Here is a 21009-nt window from a genome sequence, read left to right on the forward strand (position 1 = left end):
GGCAGGTCAGGGGAAGGAAAGGGTTGTGTCCAGGATAGCCGGGAAGTTGAAGTCCTTAGGAAGATGTGGGTCTCCCTAGCAGTACTGTAAAGGAAAGCGGGGACAAAGATGAAGAGCTCATGTTTATCCTCAACCACTCTGGCTGTGGAGGTGGCTGCTTACGAGGTGGATTAGCTTGTTTATATGCATGTGCCAGTATGTTGTTGTTATAGACAGATGTTTCCAGTCTCTCCTGGTTATTATGCGTTCAGCGGTCCCTGTGCAGCCCTAGAAGGGGCCCGAGAAGGTTGGTGACTAAGTACGGCGGTGGGAGTGGGGAGAGGCTTCCGTCCTTTAGGTGAAGTGTGTGGTTCCGGTTTCCAGCAGCTTCTTAACTCCACAGGAAATTGGATGACTGGGCAGGGTCCCTTGGGATTTAGAAGTTTCCAGAAAGTGAGAGACAAGGCAGCACAGCCAGGACAAGCAAGCTTCTGTGTGTTTCTTCTCTGCTGTCTAAGGATGCGGAGATATCTGACTAGGTGTGCCCCGCCCAAGCCTCTTAGGCCTTCCCAACTGGGAGCGTGGCCTCATGGGATTGGCCATGCCTGCACACCTGCCAGTCCAGGTTCCGATGGTCAGAGCAGCTTCTCCGTTCCCCTTCTAAAATCCTTAGTCTACAGTTCTCTGCAGTTTGATAGAAACATCGTTTTCTTCTGCCTTGCCTCCGTCAGGCAGGGTTATCAAGGATGCTAGCAAGTAGGTTAGCAGATTTTTGCTAGTTCCCAACATCAGGCTCTGTAAAAGCTCTGTCTGCCAAGTGATGATCTTACTTAATTCAGGAATTCATATTTACTTAAGCTCTGTTTTCTAGGCTGGCTGAACTTTCCTTTGACTTTTCTCCACGGCAATCTGGCTTCCTCTTCCTAAAGTGCGCACAGCATGTTCATGGCTGGGAAGCATCTGCCCGTGGCCCATTTCCATCTGCATTCTTTCTTACGTTTTACTCTTGACTGTGTCCTTCATGGCCTCCTGAAGTCCTCGGTGTGTTTTGAGGGGTTTGTCTTGTTCCTATTCCTCCCCAACCTTCTGCCTGTTCGCTTTTCTGCTTAGGCCACTGGCTGGGGAGGAGGAAGGTACGCATGCGTGAGCACACACTCGGAGCTGAAGCGAAAGGTGGTGACTGTTGCCGGCTCCTGTTCTCCCGTGTCCAGCCTGTTGGGCATTTTCCTAGAGTGCTGGCCTTTCTCTTGCCATTGGCTTTGTTGGAGGAAATTCAAGTATTAAGTGATCGCAGTGACTCCCAAATCCACACTGCAAAGCTGAATGCCATGCCCACATATGGCTGCCCTCAAACGAGGTTGAGAGGCTCGCTGCTCGTGCCATTTTCAGCCCAGCCACCCGTGCTTTGGGGCCTATCTGCTTCTCCTCTAAGATCTAATAGATCGAGTGTATGTAACTCAGTGCAGTGTGCTGTCACTAACAGGACAGTAGACTTCATCTCTCTCTGTCCATGTTATACCTTTAGAGTGTGAGACCTTCTTCATCTTTTCTTTGGTTCCTCTGCTTCTTGTCATCTTCCATGTTTAATGACAGTGCTGTCAGAGTTATTTTCTATGTATAAGCTTTCATTTTGTTAGGTCCCATAAATCTTTTAGTGTTCTCACTTATATGGCAAAAAGGCAAAGAAAGTCTGTTAGCATGTCAAACAGTAATGCCCCCCTGTGCTGCACTGGGCATTGAACCTGGGGCCACCCAGAGCTGAATCCCCAGCCCGAGATCCAGTTTGATGTCATCCCTCTGAAATAGTCTCTGGTTTTTGTTTTTCCTTTAAAACTACTTACTTTTGTGGTACAGTATGCATATCAGTATTCCCCATTCTTATGTGTACCACTCAGTGATGTTAGACATACTCAGGATAGCGCAAGACTATCACTGCTGTCAGTTTCCAGAACTTTGTCATCACCCTAGATAGGAACTTGAACTAGTCACTAAATAGTCACCCCTGCTGTCTCACCCCTCTTCCCCATGACCCCTTTCCATTCCCATCTAAAACCCTAGGTGTTTCATATACATGAAATCATAATATTTGAAAATGTATATGGCTTATTTCACTTAGCACAGTGCCTTCAAGGTCCTTGTATGTTACAGAGAGTATGGCATCCCTTCCTTTTGCAGCTAAATTAGTCTATTGTATTTATCACATTTAGTTCTTTCATTAATTTATCTACTTATTCACTTTATATCCCATTATACAACCCCTCCTTCCAGCCCTACCACAGTTCCTGCCCCCTTTCTTCCCTCACCTTCTCTGAGAAGGCAGAACCCCCACCCCCCACCCCCAATCACTCTCCCATCCCCACCCTTGGTACATCAAGTCTCTATAGGACTAGGTGCATCCTCTCCCACTGAGGTCAGACAAGGCAGCCCAGTTGGGGAATGGGTTCCACAGGCAGGCAACAACTTGAGGGAGAGCCCCTATTCCAGTTGTTGGGGGACCCACATGAAGACCAAGCTGCACATCTGTTACCTGTGGGGGTGGGGCAGGAAATCTAGGTCCAGCCCATGCTTGCTCTTTGGTGGATGGTTCAGTCTCTGGGATCCAGAGGGTCCAGGTTTGTCAACTCTGTTGGTCTTCCCGTAGAGTCCCTGTCCCCTTCAGGTCCCTCAATCCTTCCCCCAACTCTTCCACAAGACTCCCAAGCTCGTCATTTGACTGTGGGTCTCTGTGCTTATTCCATTGGCTGCTGGGTGGAGCCCAGAGGACAGTTACTCTAGGCTCACATTGTGTTCTTTACCAGCTAATAGGCACTTTGGCTGTTGCCATTCTTGGGCTAGTGTGAGTAATGCTGCTTGTTTTCTCACATTTCCTGTGATGGTACTGTGGTGCTTGACATATTATTGTACAATGACTATGATTTTTATGTGTGTGTGCTCCTTATTAAACTGTGTGTAGCATATGGATGTTATATAAGCCACAGGCTATATCATCTATGGAATGATTAAATGAAGAAGTGAGAAAGCAAGCATTCAAAATTAGTTCTCTCCTGGGCATGGTGGTTAATATACCCAAGTGTGTTTGCTACAAGGGCCTGTTTATAATCAGCTTCAAGAAGGAACAGTTTACTGGTCTACCAGGTGGTTGCTACAAGTGCGGCCTTTCAAGAACAGTCTCCACAGAAATACCAAGCACACAGTCAGCTTAGGCACACAGGAGGGACAAAAGGACAGAGTAGCAAGCAGAACCATGGAATGAGACTTTCCTCCTGCTTTTAGACATTCCGCCCAGCCGCCATGCTGATCGAGCGGTCTTCTGACTTTGGGAAGGCTTGGGGCGTGTACAGATACTTCGCCTACGACTGTGAGAGCTCGTTCCCAGGCATTTCAACTGGACCCATGAAGAAAGTGGATGACATCATCTGTGACTCTCGATATTCTGACATTGAGCCCTCGACAGAAGGAGAGGTTTGTATGCCTCTGATTGAGTTCTCTACTTGCTAGTCTGCCTTTTGATCATTGCAAAAATACCAACCCTCTGATCTATTTTTAGGTAATATTTCGTGCTTTAGATCCTGCTTTCAAAATTGAAGACCCTTATAGTCCAAGGATACAGAGTGAGTTTGTTTTGAAATACATGCTTTGGTGGGAAACAGTACTTACGGAGGGTCTCATCCTACCCAGTGCTGTGTGGCCCGATATCTTGATACTCAGTCCTACATACACCTAGATCTTCTTCCTTTCTTTGTGGTCTTCCAAAAAAAAAAACCCACTTCAAATTACCAGTAATCAGGCTTCACTGATAAGAAACACATTTTGACTATGTCAGCAGAACTCCAAAAATCAGACTGACCATGCCACCTTCTGTTTTTGATGCTCAGTATATAAATTAGAGTACAGATTAAACTGCTGTAATCAAACACCCCCTAAATATAGCTTCTGGAATAAAATAGATGTTTCTTTTGCTTGTATGAAGTCAGCATGAGGGATGTTTAATTGTATGTCTGTGGGTATTTTACCTGTATGTATGCGTACCATGTTCATGCCTCATGCTCTCGTAGGCCAGAGGAGGGCATCTGATCCCCTGGACATTGGAATTATAGAGAGTTGTGAGCCACTGTGTAGCCTGGAAATCAAACCCAGGTCCTCTGGAAGAGTGGCCAGTGCTTTTAACCACTTAGCCATCTCTCCAGCACTTGGAAGGATTCTCAAAGAAGAACTACAGCTCAGTTGCCATAGTTAGTCGCACTGTATAAAATACAAGATGCTATCCAGTTAGATTTGAGTGACAGATGAATAACATGTTCTTTTTTAGTACCCTTGTAACATTTTAACTGGCACAAGTATACCCCATCTAGTATTTATGGTTTTATGGTTAGTATGATTTTTTTTTATTGTATGCTATTTAGGACTGACACTAAAACTGAGGGTTTATCATTAATTCTGTTTAATTGAGCATCCTTTATTACTTACTGAATCCGACAGTCCTAGCTATGAAACTCTACCTCTTCCTAGGATTGTCTACACTAGCAGAATTACCACACTGTCGCTGCCCTAATTCTGATCTGTAGCGGTCAAGAATAAAGATAAGGCTTGGAGGTTGTCATATCACTTCTGTGCATTGCTATAATTAGTCTCCTAGCTAGAGAACAGAAGATACTTGGGAAATATCTCTGGCAAGATGGCCTGTGCTCTGCTAAAACTCTTGGCAAGAGCTCTTATCCACAGGCGATGGGAAACAACCAATACTGAGAAAAATCCGAAGTGCCATCGTGACAAGGAGATGTAGCAAGGTGAGGCCCATGTAGGCTTTTGATGGGTGAGAACACCGAGTGCAGAGTCGTGCATACCAGGTGATGGGGCAGTGAAATGGCAGGTGATTCTGGAGCTCATCTGATACAGTTCTTAGTTCAGGGGCTGGAGAGATGGCTCAGCCCTTGAAGGCTAGGCTCACAACAGTTCTTAGTTCAGTGCTCTCTTTGCTGTTCAACAGTTGCTTGTTACTGCAGGACTACTTGTAAATAAATCTCAGGAAGCAGAAGCAAGCTCAATGGCTTTCAAGTCAGACCAAGTTTAAACTGGGACTCTTGTCATAATGTAGCTCCATGACCTGGTGACTTAAAACTTTTCCATTCCCTCTTCCCCCATCTTGACCTGGAGACAGAAATACCAACCTGAGGGTTGCTTGAAGGAAAACAGGTCGTATAAACGAGCAGCCCAGTGTGCAATTGGGTGAAGCTCTGGGTACTGGTGATGTTGACTCTGCCAACAGCTACAGCTTAGGGCTTGCATTGAGACTGTCCTGTCAGAGTGAAAGCCATAGTGTCAGGGTGCCGGAGGGAGCTAGCCTCCCTTGTTCGGCCTTGCTATGAGGTTGCAATCAGTCCGAGTAGAGACACGTCTGGTTTTTGTTGGTCTTTGTCGGCTGTGTGCAGCCCTATTTTTAACCAAGGTCTCATGGAACTTCCACACTTGCAACATGGGAGATAAAAGTAGAAGAAAACCCAGGGGATGTTTACAGAGAACAACTTACATTAATTTTAGTGTGGCCCAAACTATTCAGGGTCTATAGTTCATTCATTCATTCTGTTGTAAAAACAATTTTTAATGGCATGTCTCTGCCGACTCTGAACAAGCCACGAGGCTGTTTCTGTAGGTCTCAAAAACTGGTAGTGAAAGATACCCACATTGGCTCCAGGACAAATGGCACTGGAGTCCCTCACAGGGCTCACCTGCTCTGCAGGTGAAGTGTGTGGTACCAGGAATGTATTCAGTTCATGGCCTTACATTTCCCTGGCTTTTGTTGTTTGGTGGCATCTGGAGACCTGTTTCTAGGAACTGCCCATGTTAGCTGATCACGCCTTTGATTTACTTAGTAATCAAGGGAACAGAATTTCTATGGCTGGGACCTTGGAGACTCACTTCAAAGGGATGTGCCTCTTAGAAGAGCAGGCAGCCTGAGGCTCTGTTGTTGCTCCTTATGTCGGGAGAGAGTGGGGAGCTCTTTGCTCCTTGGAGGACTCTATGAAGTTCAAGGGTTTCCAAATACTCCAGCTGCCCTCCACGTTTGTTTTGCAGCCTCTAGTCAATAGTACTCTCTGTGCCGGAGAGGTTTGCAGATGTTGCTGTGACAGCTGCCATTCAGAGCAAGATTGTGGGTTCTTTGTTTTGTATTTGATTTTTACAAAGAGCCTAAGTTTAATGCATGGACTCTCCCTTTCCAGCCCCAGCCATTTCTATAGTCTTCATTGTAAACTGTGCACGTGTTAGAACTGTTTGACGTGTTCATTTGGCGTCTGAAACAACCTGACGTACTGGGCTGCTCCCGTTCTGCCTTGTATCCTAAGCTGACAATATGCATTAGCACAAACACAGTTCAGGTTGGCAGGCGATTTCAGAATTCAGAGAGCAATGAGAAGCAGGCAGGTGGGCTGACCAGATCTGGTGGGGTTCACTTCAGTAGAAGCTGCTTGGCTATTAAGGAAAAACCACCTGAGTAGCAGGTTGATTGGCCCTTGGTCTATTTAGTTATATAGAATGTGTCCGACATCTCCTCAAATAAGCTTAGACCTACAGACCTGGGGAGGAGGAGAAAAGCGTAAAAGAGGACAAACTGATTATTAAGAAACTGTTATGTAGAAGAAACAATGTGCCTGGCAACCTAGAACTAAGCCCCTTTGTCTTCATGTCGCTATACTGAATTAATAAATATGAAAATGTTTTGCAAAAATATGTAGACTACAATGTTGCTTAAAACTTGCTTGAAAGAGGCAGTTGTGAATTGGAGAGGGATCTGGGGAGACTAGGGAAAAGATGGGGTGAGGAAAGGGAGGGATAATAGAAATACAGTACACATTTATGCTGTTTTTAAAAAGTACTGTAAGACAAGCTTGGTTGAGACTTTCTTCCCCTACAAAGGTAGCTTTTCTCTATTGTTAAATCTGTTCCTGTAACTTGTATTTAAGTTGAAGGAACTTTCAAAAAGTGTTTTCTCATTCAAAAATAAACCCAACTGCTCTGTTACAGTTAGGATTGGCACTCAGGATAAATATCCTTTTCTACCTGAAAATAATTTCTGACTTTGACAGCAGGGGCTGTGGGAGCCAGAAGGTCTGGAGTATTTTAGACTAAGGGGCCGTGGGTTCTGGAACTCCGTGGTCGTGACTAATCTGAGGAGATAGTGGTGGCCTTCCCTGTTTCTGGAGGCTGTCGCCCTGTGCTAATCTTACATTCATCATCTAGTTCATTCAGGAGGGGCAAAGTTTACTTGGGCCTCTGCCATTTGTCCAGTCCTTCACCTAAAAGAAAGAACGTAGAATTGCTACAGCATGCTTGTCTGTCTGATCAGACCTTTCCTCTTGGTGACCTCTGTAGATCTATTAAAAATCACCAACTTGAGAATCAAGTTTGTGAAACTGCACACCTTGGGGGATAACCTTTTGGACTCCAGAATGGAAATCCGAGAGAAGTACTATTACGCTGTTTATGATATGGTGGTTCGAGGGAACTGCTTCTGCTATGGCCACGCCAGTGAATGCGCCCCTGTGGATGGAGTCAATGAAGAAGTGGAAGGAATGGTAAGTGTCTGGGGAGAGCTTGTACTGGAGATCTGGAATGCAAGGCAAAAAAACCAAAAAAAAAAAAAAACAAAACAAAACAAAAAAAAAAACAAAAAACTTGTCCTTAAAGCCTGTCACAGTATTTTTTTTTTTAGGGGTTTTAATTTACCAAAATAGACTTTGCTTTTTGCGACCTGTTGGTGGTTGAATGCAGATTTTCCTCTCTTGGAGAGTTGCTTAGGTCATGAGAATGTGTCCTGAGACTGCTAGTTTCTTAGATCCTGAATTCGTTTTTGGACTTTATTGGGACAGGCTGGCTGTTGTTGACGTATTTTATTTGCCAAGGATTAAAAAGTTGTCTAAATAACAATCCAGACTGTATTTCCAGTAAGAAAGATTAAGAACCACAAGTATCCAGTCTTCATGCTAGCAAGAGCAAGGTGGCCTCAGCCCAGAGAGACTGGAAGTTGTAATAACCCTGACCCAGAGTCGTCACTTAGAGACCAAATGGAGTTTTCTTTCTGTCCTCTCTGTAGACTTTCTTTCTTTGCCATTTTCACATTGTTTGCACATCAACTGTTTCGAAATGTGAGATTTCACTTCCTTGCCAACTGTTTGACGTACTGCTAGTAACCGTTAACTGCCAACTGCTAGCAATGTGCTGCTAACACAACTACTAGGTTTTGTCTAGTGGTTGACAACAAACTAGAGTCCCCTGGAAAGAGTGAACCTCCATCAAGGGATTGCCTCATCACATAGACCTGTAGGCAAGCCTGGGGGGCATTTTCTTGATTGGTGGTTGATGTGCGGAGGGCCTAGCTCACTGTGGGAGGTGCCACCTGTGGGCAGGTGATCTAAAGAAGGCAAGCTGAATGAGCCGCGAGACTCAAGCAGCATTCCTTCATGAACTCTGCTTGAGCTCCTGACCTGACATCCCTTGGTGATAGACTGTGACTTGGAAATGTAAGCCAGATAAACCCTTTCCTTTTCCCAAGTTGGTTTTGGTCAGAACAACAGAGACGTGAGCTATAGCAATTAGAGAAGCAAGGGTATTATACTCTAATCTACTTAAGTGGCTGCCAGAAAAATTCCTCGAACCCTTAGGAATTTAATACCAGACAGAATTCTGGAGCTCACAGGACTCTGCCAACCTTGAAAAAGACCTAAAAGTTAGTGGTTAGTAAATGAGTAACTAGTGGTGGGCATTGAAACCCAGTCCCTACCTCTGCCTCAAGCACCTCCCCATAGTCTCAGAGCCTCTCTGGGTGACAAGTATACCTTGCTTATTTGCTATCTGTCTCTTCAAGACTTGTTAGTCTTTGTCCAAAAGGGTGCAAGATCCAAACACTCTGCCCTTCTAAAACCTCTGCCCACCCCTTTCCTCCAGCTGAAAGTCTTCATGGGTAAACAAGTTGGCTTTTTAACAGCCTGGAGGGAGGGATGTGTTTCTAATCAGTACATCTTTCTGAGAATTCCAGACAGACTTGACTTTGCAGCGTAGCAAAACCTTTGTGACCTGACACCAAGCCATTCTCAGATGCTGGGTGTCTTGTGTGGGCTGGGAGACTGTCTGCTCTTCAATTCAGCATGACGGCTGGCCAAGAAAGGATTTTGAACTCCACCTAAGTGCACTCCTGTCAAGGCAGGTGCAGGAGAGGAGGGACCTGTCTGTCCTGTTCCCGAATTCCAGGCAGTAGAAATGAGGGTTAAGGTGGAGGGCTTATGTATGTGCGCGCTTGCTTGGTAGAAGTGACGTACTGCAAGGGTCTTCAGCACAACTTGCCACAAAAGGACATGCAGTAGTGTACCTTAGGTCTTAAAGAAAAATTAATTTGTGTCTTTCTCATAGTTCCATATCTTTACTTGAAGGAAAACAGATGGTAGATGGTTTTAAAAAATGGTTTTACTTATGGTTAAGAAAAATTAAGAGCTGGGATTAAAGGGGAGAAAAAGCAGAAACCTTTCAAGGAAAATGATGGCTTGGCGCAGAGGAGCGCGCACATTCGTTAGAGCCTGTTCTCGCAGAGCAGTGCGTGCTGAGTGCTCCACTAAGACCTACAGGTTTCTAGTACAGTAGCTTTCAGAGGTTATTCTTAAATATTACTACACTTTGAAATCCCTTTATTCTGTGTGTATGTGTGTCCTCACACATGTGCGACTGAGTTTGTATGGAGGTCAGAGCATAACCTGAAAGAGTCAGCTTCTCCTAGCCACATAGGAATCGAATGTGGGTATTCAGGGCAGTAGTTTTTGTTGTGGTAGTTGTTGTAATTCTTAAATAATTACTTGTAAATTATTTATTTTAGATTATAATTTATCTCACTTCACTCTTTGCCTCCTTCTAAAACCTTCTCGCTCTCTTAAATATGTAGCCTCTTTTTTTCATTAATTGTAGTTACATTTGTGAATGTGTGTATATGTATACATACACGTGTGTGTGTGTGTATCTATCTATGTATGTATATTCCCAAGTGCCTGAGTACAGCCTGCTCAGTCTGTACACTGTTAACTTGCCTGTGTGTTTTCAGGACTGATCATTTGGCATTGGATAACCAGTTAGTGTGTCCTTCCCTGGGGAACACCAGTTTCTCCTGTTGTCAGCGTTCCTTAGTTGCCTGCAGTCCTTTAAAAAGGGAATTCTTAAGTTGTTAATTTTGCTCATTCGATTCTTTGCATTGATATTCAGTTACGTGCCCATTACGTCATAGAAACTATCCTGGAAACAAGGATGATAGCCATCAACTTATATGGCTAGAACTTGCTCAGTTGGGGCTGAGGATAAAGCCAGTCCTCACCGTGAGGAGGGCCTATCGTCGGCTGACTGGAGAAAGGGTGGCCATTCGTAGCTTCTGACTGGGCCCGTGCTGGTTGGTTACCTTCCCAGGTTCACGGGCACTGCATGTGCAGACACAACACCAAAGGCCTGAACTGTGAGCTGTGCATGGATTTCTACCACGATTTGCCGTGGAGACCTGCTGAAGGCCGGAACAGCAACGCCTGCAAAAGTAAGTTGTCAGTGGGAGGGCTGCTGGAGGCCGGGGTTCCAGGCTCCGTTTCCTGGGGAGCTGCGGTCTGCAATTGCACTCTTTGCAGAAGGGAGGAGGATTGTGTCGTTCTCCTGGCTGTGTCTGTTCCAGAGCTGTAATATGTATGCACTGAGGCCAAGTTAAAAAAAAAAATTAGTATGTTTGGCATTGACTCGGGGAAATGGCAACGGGGTGTCCATGATGTTATATCTGCCTTTAAGACAAGAGGACGACAGGGCAACTGAACGGCAGATACGGTGCCTTTCATGCACTGAAGGCTTGGTCCCCAGCTGGTAGCACTATTGAGAAGTAATTGGGTCCCCAAGACAGTCACTCGATCAGTGGGTTAGTTCACTGATGACTGGCTGACTAGGTTAGTGGGTTAGTTCACTGATGGGTTCCTAGATAACTGGTTGTCTAGATTAGGCCTACTTGGAGGAGGTGCTTCTCAGAGGTGGGCCTTTGATGTTGCTTCTTGTTCCCAACCCTTTCTGATTGTTCTTCTGCTTCCTGGCTGCGGTTCCATGCCTTTCTGCCATCACATTCTGCCTTAGCGCAGAGCCAGCAGTGAGAGCTAGCCAGCTGTGGAGTCTAACCTCTCAAAACTGTGACCCCAAGGAAACCCTCCTTGAAGTCATATTCCTCAAGTGTTTTGTCACAGGGAGGGAAGAAGTCTGGCTCATTGTTAAGCTGCCCATGTGCCTGGAGTACAGGATATGTCACCTGCCTGTCACTGTCATCCCCCCCGACATCCTGTCATAGTCTTCAAATACGAAACCCCAAAAGGCTTCTCTAGGAATACATCAACCTGCAGAGTAGAGAGGATGTCAATCAGTTTCTACCCTGGGCGGGGCCAAAGCTACCTTCAGGGGAGTGGCATCCCTCCTAGCCAAGTAAATCAACATAAAGCAGGAAGGATCCATCAGACCGAGGTCACTTGGCTGTGCTGTTTCAGATCTGTGGGAAAGCAGAAGCATCATAGAAGAAGATAGCAGGGTAAAGCAGGGAGACAGAGCTTTCAGAGGTCACCCCAAGGACCTACTCTCTCCAGCCAGACCACACCTCCTACTTACCACCATCTTCCAGTAAGGCCTTTATGAGTCCATCAGGGGACTAAGCAACCCATGGACCAGGGCCTGCATGATCCCATCATTTCCCAACCAAGTCTTTTACACATGAACCTCATCCTGATTGGGGATTTTGTCCAAGAGTTTCCCGTTTATGATAACAGTATTTGTTTATTTATTTGGATTTTTGAGACAGGGTTTCTCTGTGTAGCGCTGCCTGTCTGCCCTGGCTAGTTACTCCATAGATCACATTGGCCCCAGACTCACAGATCTACCAGCATCTGCCTCCCGAGTGCTAGGATAAAGAGTGTGAGTCACCACGGTCCAGCCTAGCAATATCTGTTTATTATATAGAGTCCACGTTTTAAAAGTTGCTAACCTGATTTGAGGTCTTCGTCAGGATCAACGAGAAAGGCCAAGCCCTGTCTCATCACCAGAGGCTTCTTGCTGTTTGACTCACACACACACACACACACACACACACACACGCTCTGTTCAGTGAGCTTCCTTCCCGCCACATCTGCCCTGCATTGGTAGACAGGTTTTAAATTCTTGTTCTTGACTTTGGTCTTGTCACACAGAATGTAACTGCAATGAACATTCCAGCTCGTGTCACTTTGACATGGCAGTCTTCCTGGCTACTGGCAACGTCAGCGGGGGAGTGTGTGATAACTGTCAGCACAACACCATGGGGCGCAACTGTGAACAGTGCAAACCGTTCTACTTCCAGCACCCTGAGAGGGACATCCGGGACCCCAATCTCTGTGAACGTACGTCGGGAAGTGCCGCCATTCTTGGGGCTTGCCTTCTTCACTTCTCACGCAGGATAGTTTGTTGTTAGCATCCTTCTCTTGGAGCACAGGCTCTGAGCAGCGTAGCCTGTGTTGTAGCTAACTGCTGTTTGGGATACTGGGAGGGGCATTTTCTTGCTAGCTGGGTCTTCAGTTCTCTTGCACTGGATTTGGAAGGTAGAAGAGAGCATACGTGTTTGTGCAAAAGACAGCCTAATGTCTAGTGTGTGTAACCTGGACTTGTTCTTCCCAGCATGTACCTGTGACCCAGCTGGTTCTGAGAATGGCGGGATCTGTGATGGGTACACTGATTTTTCTGTGGGTCTCATTGCTGGTCAGTGTCGGTGCAAATTGCACGTGGAGGGAGAGCGCTGTGATGTTTGTAAAGAAGGCTTCTACGACTTAAGTGCTGAAGACCCGTATGGTTGTAAATGTAAGTCTGTGTGGGGAATTCTCGCAGGGATGCAGTTCCCATTGATGCTGCAATTCTAAGGCTAAACCTCAGCTTTGGACTAACTCACTCGGTTTGTGTTTCTTTGCTTCCTTTTGTTTTGTTTTGTTTTGTTTTTTCATATAGCATGTGCTTGCAATCCTCTGGGAACAATTCCTGGTGGGAATCCTTGTGATTCTGAGACTGGCTACTGCTACTGTAAGCGCCTGGTGACAGGACAGCGCTGTGACCAGTGCCTGGTAGGTAATCCTGATCTCTGCAGATGAGAAGGTAGTGACTCTGACATGTTTGTTTTGTTTTTGAGGTAGGGTCTCAGTATGTAGCCAAGGCTGGCTTTGAACCCACAATCCTCCCGACCCTGCCATCCAGGCCCTTGTATGTGCATACCCCATACCTGGCAGATGAGGAATGTCTTTCCCATTTTTATTTTTTAACCCATAATTTTTACTTTTACATTTTAATGTTAAGGAGAAAAGTCAAAATGAGGGATTCTAGTGAATCATTTGACAAACTGCAATGAATGCTGCTTATGAAGACAAGTGAACAAGTCTGTCTTTTTTTTAATGGCATTGCTAACAGCTGGGTAAGGACATGAGTTAGGACTTGTTAGCTTCGAACAGAAACAGGTCAACTTACACTGTGAAAAGTGTTTCAGAGAGGTGTCTCAGGAACTACTAAAAATGTAATATTCCTAAGCTAGTGACCTCACTTCTAAGGCTCCTCATGAGATCCTCAGAGAACTGGACAAAGGGGCATTCCTGATAGACTCATTGCACCCTTATTAATTATGGCAGGAAACTGTAATCGATAGTGGGGAAAATGGTTGCCTAAAGTTGGGGATTTCCATACAATGTGATATTCAGTTGTGGAAAATGACATTAATGCAAAGAAGTGTTTACTTCATTGCATTTACAAACAAAACAGACTCGAGGTGTGAATAACACTTTATGTAGGAAAAAATTTCATCAAGACAGACAAAAATTTGGAGGAAGCACACCAATAATACTGGCCGTAATTGTTCTTTCTGCCAGAGCCACTTGAATGAGGAAAACCGATCCCTGTCTGCTCACTCCGAGCCAGGCAGGCCTTTCTTTCATGTGGCACAAAGCTGAGTTTCTTTAGTAAGATTATTCCTACTCCGGGTCTGTTCCCTTGGTTGGAAGAAATACTTGGGCTAATCCAGGCAGGCTGCAGCTTGTTCTTTGCTGAGTCTCTTGTACAGCCAGAGGAGCCGTCCTTTACACGATTCATCTTCTGATCTGCAGCCGCAGCACTGGGGTTTAAGCAATGATTTGGATGGGTGTCGACCTTGTGACTGTGACCTTGGAGGGGCGCTGAACAATAGGTAAGTGGAACGTCATTTGAACTCTGACCCAGGCGCCAAGAGTTCAGGAAGTCTAAGGTTTTGTAGTCCTTTAAGAAAGTCTTTTCATCTTTGGCTTGAGTACCTGCCAATCATTTTTCTTGATGATTTCCAGGGTCGGTGATAGGCTGGGAGAGTGAGTTTTGAAATCTTATATGTTGGCCCAGAGATGGCTCAGTGGTTGCAGAGGACCCGAGTTTGGTTCCCAGCACCCACATAACTGCCTATAATTCAAGCTCCAGGCTCCAGTGTCCTCTTCTGGCCTCCATGGGACCTACACTCATATGTGCATGCACACACATAGACACAACACACATGTACATAATTAAAAACCTCAAAAAAGGATGATTTATTTATGTATTTATTTGCTGTGAACCATATTTAATAGAACTATAGAAATAGAATGAAGGTATGTTGATGTTAGAAATGTGGCAGAAGTTTACATTTGAAGATAGAATTAAGAAAGGCCCATACAATAAAAGCAGAATATAATCAAGTTAGCAACAACTGTTTATTGATAGTCTCTGTTTCTTGTGATATGACCAGTGCGTTTTTGTTTGTTTGTTTGTTTTTTGGAAGTTAAGTTCTATGTATCATTTGCTTATTGTTTCATATCTTGTTTTGTTTTTTTTTATCTAGGAAATTTGTCTTGTTTTTTGTTTTGTTTTGTTTTTAAATAACCCTGTTAGTTTTGTAGTTTTATTTCTACATATCTCTTAAAGTATGGAAGCCACGCCTGGCCACAGTTTACAGAAGAATAGTTTGGCCAGTTCACAGAGCTGTAAACTGAAATGCAAACACATTTATTTCCTGTTCTCTTTTCCACGTTTCTCCTAGAAGCGCCACTATGAGCAGCTTCCTGTTGCTCACTGAAACTTACTAGGAGAGTGGAGTATGCCTGTTGAAAATTAGTGTTGTTTTCTTCTCATCAGCTTTTGAATGATGTTAGGCTTTATCTGTTGTTTTTTTTTTTTTTCTTTTTCTTTTTTTCCGTGTGTATGTTGTGTGCATACATGTGCACATGTGTGTGGCAGCCTGAGGTTTGACACCGGGAGTCTTCCATGAGCACTCTCCCGCTTCATCTCCTGAGACGTGCACTCCCGTCAAACCCAGAGCTCACCTACGTGGCTAGTCAGTCCCCTTAGCCAGCTCGCCCAGAACCCCCTGTCTCCCACTCAGGAGGCGAGGATCCCAGGTAGGTTGCCACACACTGACAATAGGTTCTGGAGATGCAAATTCATGTCCTCTCGCACAGGACAGAGCCCTGTGCTTCTGTTTTAATAGACAATTTCAAAGAGAAAACCAGCCCGTGATTTTCTACTTGCCTTTATTTTCATTGTGTCCACAAGTGTGCACACACCGCAGCACACATGTGAAGGTCAGAAGACAACTGAGGGAGTTGAGTCTCTGACTCCAGTGTGGTGCTCAGGTCATCAGACAGGGTGGCCTGTCCTTTAACCTGTGGAACGATCATAGGTTAAACATGTTACCAGAAACTTGCAAGGTTTCCATTTGTAAAACCTTTGTCTTACACTCATCCACATCTCTGTTTGCTATAGTGTTCGTATCTGTCAGGTGGGAAAACACTTGGTAATTTCCATCTTCCCTTTTTAAATGTGCTTCAGTGAAGCTCTCTGAAGACATGTCTTGATGAGTTATCAGTGATGAAACTGCTGAGCCAAATAGCATGCATGGTTTCATTTTCAGAGAGTGTCCTATTGTTCCAGACAGATTAAAGCAGCTGATTTCCCTTCTGTCTGTCACAGAAGCACTGGCTCCCCTGGCCCCAGCCTCGGCTAGTAGCAGCAATTGTTTCTCATTAATTTAATAGATGGAAAATAGATTCTCATTTGGTTGTGAGAATCTTTTCATTTTTTTTTCTTTATAACTTAAATCGGTTCACAAGTGTTCACAAGGTTTACACATTATTTTTAGTTCTTGAAATATGCTAGTGTTCTTGGAATTGATAAAACGTGTGAATCACTATGGAAATATATAATATGTGTTTAGCCGGTTGTTCTATGTCGTGGGAGTTGAGTTAACCACAATTGAGTCCAAAAAGAACTCTGGTCTCTGTCACTGGATCAGACTCAACATCTGGTGGGGAGAGTGTCAGTGACTGCAGGGACAGCTGTTTCCCTGTCCCCTCAGTCTTCCCTTAGAGAACATGCTGATTGTTTGAGCAACCTTGGTGTGCTCAGAACTTGACTCTCTGACAAGTTCATCTCCAACCTCATCGTCTGCTAGGAAGGCTTGAGACATGAGATCTCAAGAAGGTGTTCTCTGTGGTCTCTTTATTTGGGTTTGTTCTGTTTCAGAGTGTACTGGGGATGCAGTATGGCCTATGGCCTCTGGAGTACTCTTTTCTTAGAAACTCCTGAAGGGGAAGCAACTGAGATGATTTGATTCCATAGGTGTAGGGAAGGCAGGCTCTGGTCCACCAGTGTGCAATCCTGTCTCCTCCACTCGCAGCTGTCAGCCCAAGTCCTTCCTGAACAGATAGAAGTGGCCACCATAATTCAGGAATGCCTGGTGTTCCTTTATCCTTCATGGTCTCTGTTTCCTTGCTTTTTTCTCTATTGCACATACACTTCTGGTCTTGGTCTTCACTCTGGCCCATCTCAAACACCAGAGTATGTTCATCAAAAAACTCTTAGTGAGACCTTGAAAGCAGATGGTCCCCTGAGCTAGCAAGAGTGACAAGACTCACTGTTCTGTTGGGGCAGGGTGGGGGGCGGGGTTCCGCCTTTATAGATAGATACCTTCCAGCCCCGCAGCCCTACAGAGTCCTGTGGCAGTCACTTTCAGGAGTTGCTTAGGCTTGTCACTTAAACTCTGCACACACGTGTGTAGGTCAGAAGATAAGAGGGCAGTCTTCAGTATGCCGTGTCTCTCCCTCCACCATTAAGATCCTAGAAATGGATTTCAGATCAACAGGCACTCTACCCACTGATCCATATGACCAGCCGCCCCTCTCCCTTTTCTGTGGACACATAATACTGAATAAAGGTAGATTGAGTAAAAGAACTTGAGAAGCAAAAGGGTTTTAAGATGTAGTAACTATGTACATACTTCTTAGGTGAAGCATCTCTATGACTCAAACACCCTCTGGTTACTTTAACTAGGGGCAGAATCAAGTAAAAGATGCTTTAAGACATTTTGTACAGCTAGCCAAGTAGGATTTGAGTTGTACAGTAAAGACTTAGTCATCCATGGCTAGTAAGTAATGTTGACAATCTGAATTTTTAACTATTTCAAGAACTAAGATCTAATTGTTTTAAGTGATCTAACCAAAGCCAGGTTAATGAATTTTTGTCCAGACTGTTTGCTTTAATGAATGAATAAGCACTAGTGGCAATGGTTGCTAGACAAACAGAACTTTAAAATATCTCTGTAACATCCTTCCAAATGTTCTAGGTTAAATGTTGGTCCTTGGGTCAACCCTGGGCATCTGGCCTGTGGCCTGCTATGTCTTGGCAAGAGCTCAGAGCTATAGTTTCCGTCCTCCGTTGTGTCTTAGAAGGTGTATGCTATTTTAAGTTCTCAACATTGCCCTGATGTTCTTTTACATTTATTTATATTGCTCCGTGTCTACCGTGGCACCAGCTCTGTGAGGCGTGCAGACGCTCCATCAGCGGGGGTGTGTCTGTGTGTGTGTGTGTGTGTGTGATGAAATTTACCAACTGTGAAGCTAGAGCAGAGGTTACTAGACACTTTCCTCAGCTCACTAAATAACTGCGGTCTATCTAGCTTTTCGTTAGGTGCTGTGAGGGATGGACACTAAGGTTTAGGATAGCCTGCCTTCCTGTAAGGAAGCATAGTTGCGGTGGAGATGATGCTACCCAGAAGAGTGGGTAGTGTGGTCTCCCAGGTGAACCAGCTCTTGTTTGGAATCAATCGTGAAGGAGATAAAGGTGTTAAATACAGCCGTTGGCTCTGACCAATGTTGCTTTTTAATACTTTAAAAGTTTTCATTGTTAATAGAGAAAAGCTGGACTTGAACTCTTCCCGCGCATTCATTTGTAACTGAAAGCAATTATGTTTCCATTAGAACTTTTAAATGTCTGCATTTGTGAGAAATCTGTGCTAACTAATCTTAGCCTTGACCTATTGGGAAACCGAGAGACTGTATTAGTTTTTGATTGCTGCCAGAACAAATAACCACACTTTAGTGGCTGAAAACAGCATAGATTATCTTGCGGCTGGGTGGGGCAGCTGTCTCTAGATTACAGGCACACGCTGGTGTACTGCACTGCTTTCGAAGGACAATAGGGGCGAAGGTTTCCTGCTTATTCAGGTTTCGGGTGGTTTCCTTAAAGTTGCAGAGTGATCCTATTTTCTGCTGGATGTAACAGAAAGGCAAGGCTGTTCCCAGCCTCTAAAGGCATCCACATTCCATGATTCACGACCCCCTTCAAGCTCTTTCCTCAAAGCCATGACACCAGAGCTTTCTAACCCACTTCTCTGAGCCCATGTGGCTGGACTGAGTCCACCTAGATAATCCACGACCGTGTCACATCTATTTCAGGCTTCCTGCCCTTCATCATATCTGCAACGTGCTTTTTGCCATGTGAGGTCACGGACCAGCAGGTCCCTGGGAAGATAAACGTGGCTCAGAGCCTTCATTTTCTCTTATGTCATCTTTGTTACTGAGTGAACAAATAGACTCTATTTAGGTTACAGGAAAACTTGTCATGGGAGTGTGAAAACCCATATAGTGTTTCTGACAGGTGATGTTTGTTTGTTTTAATATAGACTAGTAAAGAATTTGGGAATGAGTTTTGAAAGCAGAATAAGGTTGATAGCCTTTTAGCTGGGAGGAAAAAGGGTAAAGGCAGGGACTGGTGAGCCAGAGGGTAAAAAGGTTAAGGGGTGGGGAAGGGTAGGTCATAGGGTAAAGGTTAAGGGTCAAATTTTTCTACTTCTTTGCTCTCCTCATTCACATCTTTCCCCTGCACATGAGAAACATCCTCCAAGCTTCAGGGCCACATCATCTAGGAAGCCTCCCTTAATCTTCTCCATCAGACACCCAGAGTGCTTTGCTCCTGGCTACATCTTGTCTTAGTTAATTGCTTCATTGCTTCTCTTCCCAATTAACTTCTAAGTTGAGGAGTGAGACATTCCTCGCTGCTCCACCCCATATTATTTACCCATAAATAATGGCCCCACCCAATGAACGCAGGGGTTGATTCAGAAGCAAATTAGAATGGAGTCAGAGCATGGGGCACCCATGCCAGCACGTAGTTTCCAGGGACAATATTTGTTCAGTAAATATTTGCTGAAGAGTACGGGGAGTGTGGCTCGTCTGAAAGCACAGGGCCGTGCCAGGAAGACTAGCAGCTGTTCTACAGAGCATGGGCTGTGGTGGAGCTGCAGCAAGCCAGGCAGACGCATCGTCCCTGGCATGACTAGGTGCAGAGAAACACTCGTGGGGCCTGTGGAGGCAGGGCCGTGGGGAGGCAGGCTGGGTAGTGATGGTTAGCATGGGAGAGCTCGGTGTAGAAAGATTTAGAATATGGTGGTATCATGACCTAAGAGAGGAGGCTGCTAAGTGCAGGGACATCTATCTTGAGATAAGACTTACATGTTTGGTTTGAGAAAGAAGTGTTATCTCACACCATGAGAAAGGATTTAAGCTCTGAGTGTTTAAGAAAGAAGGAGAAGGTGGTGCAAGTGAGGGAAGGAGCCGAGGCTGGAATTGCATAAGTGGAATTACAGCAGTTGGGCTCCTGAGCTGTAAGGATGAAGAACATCTGTGCGGAGACGGAGACAGCCCGGGGAGGCTCCGGAGACAGGAGTGTGGAATTGAAGCTCTGCTTGTCAGTAGCGGTGATTCCACTCTGTCACGAGTCTTTGTGATCAGCCACAGAGCTGCGAGAAGCAAGGTCTTTCTAGATCTTTCCTTGCGATCGTGTCTTCCTGGGATCGTTGTTCATTTAGAATTGTGCAGCCCAGAAACAGTCTCGTCTGTTCTCATCGATTTTTTTTTTTTTTTTCTAATGAGAGTGGGAGCTAGTGGCCTTTGGTGGTTCATGTCGTTCCTCGGGACACATCTGCAGTAGAGGAAGAGGGTCAATATGTATGCTGCAGTGTCTGGTGACTGGATTTCTGAAGAGTTGTTGGTGGCCAGAAGTGCTGGATCCTAATTAGAACAGGCTTTCCTTTCCTGGGAACTGGTTCTGTGGCTTTAAGAACTCCTAGTCCTGCGGGGTAATGACTTGTGGTGCAAGGGAGGGTGTCCACTGGCCGGTGACAGCTGGGTGAGATGTTTCAAGCAAGCTGGGGCCTGTTCTATGCTGGAGCTGCAGCTTGCCTGAGGCTTGAGGTCCCCTAAACTTTGGGAGTGGGCTTAAGTAAGGCTATAAATCACATTTTGACTTTTACTGCAGTGGAAATGGATGCCTGAAGCCAGGTGTGGGATTCGGTCTGAAATCCCAACAGGCAGGCTGAGGTAGGAAGATGATGGTGACTTCCAGACCAGCATGAGCCATTTTCTGAGACTCCCATCTTAAGGAAAATAAAACCAACAAGAGGATGCCCATCTTTGGGTTTCATCTGACTTATAAAATACTAGCATGGGAAGAATCAAAGAAATATAGAAACAAAAAACAAAAGCAACAACAAAACAAAAAAAGAAATATAGCAAAGGAAAACATAAATATATCAGTTTATACAGATAAATTTATTATCTAAAATAATAATATATTGTAAGAATTTATCTACCTTAATCTCTATTTTTTTCTAACTTTCCTTCATTCATTTGTCCACCCACTGGGCAT

The 21009-nt window shown here is 44.9% G+C and overlaps 1 protein-coding gene across 3 annotated transcripts in view; it reads left to right on the top strand.

The window, feature by feature from the left end:
- The window catches only part of Lamb1 (laminin B1), a 64499-nt gene that overhangs the window by 10064 nt on the left and 33426 nt on the right, over positions 1–21009 (top strand). For all 3 annotated transcript variants that reach the window (XM_006514992.3, XM_006514993.1, NM_008482.3), the window contains 8 exons: positions 3253–3441; positions 3527–3590; positions 7348–7550; positions 10417–10537; positions 12207–12395; positions 12670–12849; positions 12994–13106; positions 14133–14212. In XM_006514992.3, the coding sequence (XP_006515055.2) occupies positions 3253–3441; positions 3527–3590; positions 7348–7550; positions 10417–10537; positions 12207–12395; positions 12670–12849; positions 12994–13106; positions 14133–14212 (1139 nt within the window). The remainder of the gene's footprint in view (positions 1–3252; positions 3442–3526; positions 3591–7347; positions 7551–10416; positions 10538–12206; positions 12396–12669; positions 12850–12993; positions 13107–14132; positions 14213–21009) is intronic.

The sequence above is a fragment of the Mus musculus genome, chromosome 12 (assembly GCF_000001635.26).
Source record: "Mus musculus strain C57BL/6J chromosome 12, GRCm38.p6 C57BL/6J".
Classification (NCBI taxonomy): domain Eukaryota; kingdom Metazoa; phylum Chordata; class Mammalia; order Rodentia; family Muridae; genus Mus; species Mus musculus.